Source organism: Pagrus pagrus, assembly GCF_965226575.1.
Source record: "Pagrus pagrus genome assembly, chromosome: 18".
Taxonomy (NCBI): domain Eukaryota; kingdom Metazoa; phylum Chordata; class Actinopteri; order Spariformes; family Sparidae; genus Pagrus; species Pagrus pagrus.
The window spans coordinates 1915978-1924383 of record NC_140202.1 but is presented as its reverse complement, the minus strand read 5'-3'; the positions used below and the strand labels follow the sequence as shown (position 1 = coordinate 1924383).

General features: G+C 39.2%; 1 protein-coding gene across 1 annotated transcript; it reads right to left on the bottom strand.

The window, feature by feature from the left end:
* Window positions 1–2015: 2015 nt before the first annotated feature.
* Window positions 2016–8399, bottom strand: qrsl1 (glutaminyl-tRNA amidotransferase subunit QRSL1). Its single transcript, XM_084381092.1, has 11 exons — window positions 8295–8399; window positions 7081–7240; window positions 6901–6999; window positions 6714–6810; window positions 6387–6548; window positions 6116–6291; window positions 4358–4470; window positions 3667–3859; window positions 3429–3546; window positions 2978–3183; window positions 2016–2533 (listed from the first exon to the last, which is right to left on the bottom strand). The coding sequence occupies exons 1-11, from the start codon at window positions 8316–8318 to the stop codon at window positions 2316–2318; spliced, it is 1566 nt and encodes a 521-aa protein (XP_084237218.1). The 5' UTR covers window positions 8319–8399; the 3' UTR covers window positions 2016–2315.
* Between the last annotated feature and the right edge of the window lie 7 nt (window positions 8400–8406).

Genomic DNA, 8406 nt, shown 5'->3' with positions numbered 1-8406 from the left:
CCAGCTCCATGATTAGCAAGGATAAAGCCTTGGGGCAAGGGGAAACAGCTAGCTTGGCTCTGTCCAAAGTTAAAATATATACGTGTATTTTCACGTGTCATACCATCCCTTGAAAGGTGAAGCTCTTATTTGCTAAGGTTCCCACACAAACAAGGGCACAAGCTCTAACTAGCCTCTTAATCTGATTCTTAATTGGCTAAATGTGGCATATCACTTTGTGTTGTCCTCAGCCTGTATTGACCTTCTTTCAACCAATGGCAAACAGGTTATATGCTAAAAATAGCAGCCATGCTAGCTTCATGCTAATTATAGCAGCAGTGAGCTGATTTAGGAATTCCTGGACACTATAACAAAGTAAGGGAATTGTACACCTGGTCTTGAATAACACTACATGGCAAATTTCTCCTTCTTTGCTGCCTGTAATTCATTTTTCTCAAAACAAGTGACAAAATATGCAAGGGTCTTAAGGATATTTCACCGTATTTATAAAGCAAATACAGTATATTTTAATTTAAATGTTTAAACATTTTTTGTTTCAAGGTACAGACATTAATTTATAGAAAATAATTGAAAACAAGATTTTATTTATTTCATTTTTTTGCAGAGTACGCTTTTTTTTAAACTCATTTATTAAATATGAAATATATTAATATAAATATATAAATATAAAAATGTAAGTCCTTCTCTAAAATTAAGAAGTATGACTGTTGCACCATTTGCTTTTGTCATTTTAGGCAACCCAATATATTACAACACTCAGTTTGATTAATAAAATAGAAATACAGGTACAGTTTATAGATACAAAGTGTATAGACACTAAAACAGAGAAGAAGAAAAGAGGAAGAGGTACATGCCTCGTCACACCAGTGAAGTAAGGTCACTAAGATAATCAAATTCACTTGTCAGGTATACAGTGGCGGTTCTGTGAGTTAAGCATGTACATTTGTCAGATGACGCAGCAATAGTCATATCAACTCATTAAAGTTCAAGTAATTATTATTTAAAAGAAACCAAAAAAAACCAACAGCATTTATGTAAATGTATATAAAAAATAGTGATTATATGCGTAAAAAATAATATTCAATCGTATGCACTTTTTGAAAACTGCTGAGTTGCAGTATCAAGATTAGTCATGAGTGTTACAAGGACCAAGTATAGATTCCCTCCTGCAGGTAAATAGTGCAGGATTACATGGAGCTGGAGTCGGATCGAGAGAAGGTTATTGCACTCTGTGCAGCACCTTAGTTTAAGCCAGTTTCCAGTACTGTAATTGGCTGAATGGACTGATTTTGCTTGAATTGATTCCAACACTTAAATGTAGACAGTCTTAGTATTTCAGGGAAAGTATCTACTTGAGTCAAAGGGGTTTTAGGATTCTGCAGGTATTTGGTCATGCAAAGTTGTTACTCAACTCTTCTGCACTGTCTTTCTTCTGTCACTCATACTTGCAGAAAAGATTTGATGTGTGCATTTGACTTTGATATGTGTAGTCTGAATAGACAAATTTGAGGCAGGGTCTAGACTTGTTGTATACAGAATGCTGACCTCTTTACCTTCACTTGCGTTTTAAAAAACTTGTGTAGACCCGCTTATTTTGGCGGAAAGGCGGTACTTCCCAGATGTAGATTGTTGGTCTGTCATTGCTCAGAAAGCTGCTCTTAGCTAGGCAGAAGAGGCAAATGCTAGCCAGGAGGCTAATGTTAGGTAGCGTCCCCACCTGTGAGAAAGAGGATGTATGTATTTATGTAAAAAATAGGGAGTATGCAAATATGTTGATTTGAGTAAAGCAGGTTTGGGGAAGTCCCATTCACCGGACCCGCACAGGGGCCTAGCCATTTCAGGTAGTGAGTCTGTGCTAGCATGGCCCAAAAAAATCAAAACTCTTTTCTATCACCAAGTTAACAGATGCAGGTGAAGTAAATACTTTAAGCAGAAAATGTGTCACCTTGATTTAAAAAGAGTGATGTGAAACTTTCTTAAACATTACATATAATAAATAACACTGTCAGAATAAATCAATCCTGCATTTATTTATTAGCACCACTTTCAGAGAACTAATACAGCAGCAGGTCACAGATCGAACACAATGTCCTGCTCTTAAAATGTGATGAATGTCGTAAAACGTTGTTGAATTTGTCACTTATTGTAACTGTGTTTCATTCCATCAAGGAAACTTAAAACTTAAGCACTGGACTCAACAACAAGGTGTCTTACGAGCTACAAGCTAAGAATGTCCATCAAATAGCATAGCCCATTCTGTGAACCTGTGTTTAGTGACTTTGTCAACAGTCAGTTACTTGTGTTCACAGTTGTCCTCATACAGCTGAAGCCTGCTCCCCATTAGTCATTCCTGTGTCCTTTCTCCTTTTGCTGGAGTCTCCATAGACACTGATGGAGGGAAACCGAACCCTCTGCTCGACCCATTGGGCAACACTAAGCAGCTTTTTGTCTTGGAGGGCGGGGCCGATAAGCTGCAAACCAATGGGAAGGCCCCGTTTTGATAGAGCAGTTGGCACAGAAACAGAGGGGAGACCTTGGGGGGAAGGAAAAAAGGAGATGAAGAAAAGCTCAGGTAAGGCAATGATTAGATCTCAAGGTTAGTTACTGTTTAGTTTGGAGAGGGATACAAGCCGGTAGAAAGTTGAACTGAATCTAAACACTCAGACGGTGAGATACATTGAGCTGAAATCGTGATGTATTCCTTGCAATCAGAGCTTACCAAAGTAAAGTGAGGGAACTGCTTTCGCTTATTTCCTCTTTCAATTTCACTTTGACATTTATTCTCAACTGTGCTTTGCTTATAGGATGGCAAATGAGCAGAAGCATAAACTAAAGTAGTTCTGGATGAAAGGTTCTTTGTTCCGGGTGTGTGGGTGTATTATAGTGTGTGTGTATCCATGTATGCAGAATATATAAGTTCCTGATTCCTCCCACACTTCCTATCCATGTGTGAACAGTTCTGTTTTTCTCTCTGTACCTGCCATGTTGACAGGCTGGGTGAAGACGTCTTCCTGTGCGCTGCGAGTTCGGTTGTCTTCCTGTGTGAAGTCGGAGTAACAGGCTGCGTCAGTCAGAGTGGTGGGCGTCAGCAGCAAGTCCACACCTGTGCTGAACACGTGCTTGAAATCGTTTGCGATCAGCCGGCGGACTTTCTGAGCTTTCACAAAGTAGTGCTGGTAGTTCCTGGCAAAATAAGGATGTCTACAGTTAATTTTGCTACTTTGGAAATATTACAGCTCCACCAGACAATTTTATTCTGTCTTATATTTCATGAAAGACAACTTGGCTAGTAACCAAATGTGCTCATAACTGTCGGGTCAAATAACAATAAAGCAGAGAAAAGGTCAAAGCAATAAGTGTCAACTATGCAATGGTTTGTAGGTAAGGAACTGAAACATAAGTGTGCAAGAATCAATCTGTTGTCTTACTTTTTGAGCAGGAAGTAGTTCCCAGACAGTATCCTCCCTCTCACTACATCATTGAAGCCCTCATGTCGGGTTGAGGCATACATGGCCTCCGTTGAGCTGTTCACTGGACTACGATGGCCTGATAGAAGAGGGAGGAAAATCAATAGTATTACTCTTCCTGATTTTGCACTGTAAAAAAATCCAGGCTCCCATAATCTCAAGTGTGATGTCAACTAGTGTAAAGCATTGTAGTTTATACCGTATTCTAGGCCGTCAAAACGGGCCATGTTAGATGCCACCTCAGTATGGCACAGGACGTGGTAGCACACAATGGAGTACTGGGTGTGGGGGAGGGATACTTGCACCACCCGCGCCCCTGCTCTCTCAAACATGTCAGCAACACGACTCCACTGCACTAGAGTCTCCTCAGACAGCCCTGGGGCGTGGTACTCCTAACATATATTAAGACAGGAAAGACATGAAGCTTTAGGAAATCAATGTAGTTGAAAAATATTATTTTAAGGCCATTTTGCCTTGAAGCATTGATGAAGCATTGAAAAAATAAAATGCATATATATATATGTACACACACATATATACATATATAGATTCATATGTATGTATGTATGTATGTATGTGTGTGTGTGTGTGTGTGTGTGTGTGTGTGTGTGTATATATATATATATATATATATATATACACACATACATACACAAGTCTGATCTGCTTTGTAAGTCCTTAACTACCCTTTACTTCTGCTTGCTTGAGGATTGCAGTTCTCTGAAGTGTTTATAATTTAAAACAACTTACTTACTACTTACTACTTACTTACTTACATCTTACATTTAAAATTCTGTAGGCTGGCAACTACCACTGAAATGTTTAAGTCTTTGACAATTCCAGTAATTTTTAGTAATGCTGAGATAATACAAGAAAGGACTTCAACTCACCTTGGGGATGCCTACACAGATGTTCTTTGCAGCAAAGTCCTCAGTTAGCTCAGTCAGTGATGAGGGTGCAGGAACTGTTGTTGAATCTCTAATATCAAAGCCTTGAAGGATATCTGTGTAAGATATCAGCAAAATCAAGGTTAGGTCCATAATTTGAGGGGAGTATGAAAAAGGCACAACAATTTAGAACTACACTTCTGATTCATTTACTATGTCACAATTTAAAGGTACCCTGTGGATCGGTTAAGTTATGTTTACTTTAAGTGTTTCTCACCAAGACCAACCACCAAAAAAGCCAATGTTTTAGAAATAATTTAAAATATATCAAATGTGTGGATTGTTCACATTCATGTTTGCTTGCCTGCCTTTGTTGGTGCATTGCTACATTTGTTGGTGTGTTCTCACCACCAACTCTGGTGTGAAATCAATGGGTGGCTCTGTCCACTATTTTTACAGTCAATAATAGCAACGCTTGTGGTCAAAATGCCACAGCCTACCTTTATTATCAGTATTCTTTGTAGTATCTGGGTAAGCATACATGTATAAATTTAAACTACACTATTATATTTTAAACATGTTGTTCAGTTTCTTAGTTTATTGACACTGAACACAGACAGGAAACACTGCAACAAAGAAAAGTGGTTTACATGCCAACCTCTCCCATATCAGAGAGGGAGCTGTAGTGGTTTACCCTAATGTCATGGCTGCTGGATATGGAACTATTTTTTTTAATTTGTCCCATCACACTTCCTGAAGAGCCAACCGTTAACTTCTGATATATCTGACTAAAAATAAACTGTTATATTTACCGTGCATTAAATGGTACCTGGTCATACACTGGCAAGCATACTGTACTAAATACTTTCCAGGAGGAAAACAAACCTCTGCTCCACAACTACAGTGTGGAAACTGAGCAGAAAAATAGATTTTTTGTAATTGCACTTATATAAATGTAATTTATGGTGCTGTTAGATTACTGCTAGACCGCCCTGTTTAATGGGCTAGAGGTGCCTGTGTCTGTGTCTGTGTCTGTGTGCGGCAAGAGGGAGAGCAAACAGTTTTTTGACCTCTATGAAAATGTTGTTTTTGAAAGGTTAAATGCATATAAATATGAATTGAATCAGAATATTTCAGTAGTTAAATTTATGTTGTGAATTTTGGAAATTATTACAGTTAATACATTTTTACTTTTAGATGTTACAACGCTCTAGAGTTACTGGAATTTTTTAACACGGGTTGGAAACAATCCTACATAGTGACCACTAAAAACTATTGGGTGTAGACATAGCTCGGCGCTCCATTTAATCCAACAAATCATTAATTGTTTTTTAAGGGTCATGACACCCTAAATTATCCATCCATCCATCCATCCATTTTCTTCCGCTTATCCGGGGCCGGGTCGCGGGGGCAGCTGTCTGAGCAGGGACACCCAGACTTCCCTCCTACCGGACACTTCCTCCAGCTCCTCCGGGAGGATCCCAAGGCGTTCCCAGGACAGCCGGGTGACATAGTCACTCCAGCGTGTCCTGGGTCTTCCTCGGGGTCTCCTCCTCCCGGTGGGGCATGCCTGGAACACCTCCCGAGGGAGGCGTCCAGGGGGCATCCGATACAGATGCCCGAGCCACCTCATCCTAAATTATGATATATTAAAATAAAATTCATAGTCAAAATATTCAAAGCTTCAACCGAATACCTCAACAGAAATTTTAAATGTAAAAAAAGACATAGTGTACTAATGGATCATCAACAGTTTCCTACCTAAGACGATGGCTGCATCATTGACACTGCGGGTCATAATGCCGGGGACATCCATGGAGTTGACCAATGGGATGAGACCATGTCTGGACAGCAGACCATACGTGGGCTTCAAGGCCACAACACCACACAGTGCTCCAGGGTTACGAGTAGAACCGCCTGTGTCTGAACCCAGAGCCCTGCCAAGTATTACCAAAACAGTACACTTGGATTTGATTCAAATCTTTCTTTTCTTTTTAACAGTGTTCTTTAGCCAGTGAATGTGTTCACTCACACGTAGCTGGTGAGTGAGGCCACAGCTGCAGCACTTCCTCCTGAACTTCCTCCAGTGACCACCCAGTCAGAGTCTGCCACTGCTCCTGTCTGCTCTCTGTAGGGAGCCGCATAACTCCAGGGGTTTCTCACTGGGCCAAAAGCCCCATCAGTACTGCCCGCACTGTGAGACAAATACATAAATCAGACCAGTAACCTGAAAAATGCACTCTGTGTCTTTTTCCAGCCCTGTCAATCAATAAAAAAATAGTACAATTTGTAACTAGCTGTTACTAAAATCTGGCTGTGAGTAGAAAAGCTATTCATTCTGACACTATAATGGCCCTACCCCATAGCAAACTCATCCATGTTGGTCTTCCCCATGAGAACAGCTCCTTGGTCCAAGAGCTTCTGGACCACTGTAGCATTGTAGGGTGGGGTGTAGTCTGAAGAAAAAGTAATGGTAGCTTATTATTACTGGACTGACACAGAGTGACAAATAGATCAGTTGTACTTTGACTGAGGTTTATACATACCTTTCAGCATCCTGGAAGCACATGTGGTCTTGACATTCTCTGTGCAGAAGTTGTCCTTGACTGCAAAGGGGATTCCATCCAGAGGACCTTTGGGGGCACCTGAGGGAAAACAATAACAAACAGTTACAGTAACAAATATGACTCTACACAGCATATATAGAAACACTCACATGTCCATACCTTGCAACAGTCTGGTTTCTGCCTCTTGAGCCTGCTTCAGCGCCAACTGCTCTGTCACGGTGATGTATGCATTAAGATGTTGTGTTTTCTTGATGCGGTTCAGACACTTCCTACAAAGCTCTGTTGGGGAGATTTTTCCCTCTCTGAGCGCTAAAGATACCTGGAAAACAATAATAAAGCAGTAATGTAACTCAGTTCCTTTACTATTAGGCCTTTTTTCACAGCAGACAAGTTGATTTGTCATTGCAGGAAAAGTGGAAATTCATCATGATTAACTTTATTATTTACAGCTGTGCTCTTCTTTCATCTTATCGTGAAATGCCTTCCATGAAAAAGGCATATTATAGTGAAAGTTTTGGGTAATTTAGTTGAGTATTTAAATGTTATCCTACTACTGTTGTATATTTCTACTCCAATAAATTTCAGTGGTTAATGTTTTTGTTTTACTCCACTACATTAATTTGATAGTTTAATACATATTACTTTGCAAATAAAGACTTTACAAAGATAAACTCCTAAAATAGGATGATGCTACAGATTAAAATACTCAGCAGTGTATCAAGTATATTAGCCCATATCGTGCCATCATATCATCGTGCATGACTGCATTAAGATGCTTCTTACCTGTTAACTCATCAGTCATATTGTAGTTTAATGTTAATTATTAATATAAAACCAAAAAACACTGTTTTGGGTTACTTGGCATAATGAGTACATACATTTTGAAATACCTAACTTACTACTTACTTTAACTTAAATAAACGTATTGCTTATTTTACTTTGGCAAAACATCCTTTTTTAATTCTTCCACAACCACGAAACACATTTAACTTCTGTAATTGTTTTGTTTGTGAATTTCTAATTGTTGGCTGGACAGCTAACTGTATGACATCATATTTCTTTCAGTTTATGCAAGAGAGGTAAGCAGGTTAGTAGCATTTTTTGTTCACTTAAATCTTCTACTATAACGTATTCATAAAACTACGTAATACAACTTCTTCAACAACTTCAACAACCAGATAGAAACTTTTTTAAACACCTGCCTGACAATATGTTTTAGCTATTGCCAGTCAGGGAGCAAAAGTATCAGAAATTCCATATTTTTTCACTTTGGCTTACATGAATTGACAGCAAACAGCGTCTACTATGCAGTTAAATGGAGCAGGCAAACACGGAGAACTGAGCTCAAAGAGCAAGTGAACAAACGTACTAACCTCTCTTATTGTCAAGCCGAGCATATCTACAGCATTTTTGTTATAACCTTTCAAATTAACAGCAACCTTCACACAGTGTGCATCACTAGCAGGCCGCCATGTTTGTTTCGAT

Coding starts and splice junctions, on each gene's coding strand:
- qrsl1 (XM_084381092.1), bottom strand. CDS start 8,318: ATGCTCGGCTTGACAATAAGAGAG. Junction 6,549..6,713: donor ATGGATGAGTTTGCTATGGG/GTAGGGCCATTA, acceptor TTTGTCTCACAG/TGCGGGCAGTACTGATGGGG. Junction 3,860..4,357: donor TCTGTGTAGGCATCCCCAAG/GTGAGTTGAAGT, acceptor AATATATGTTAG/GAGTACCACGCCCCAGGGCT.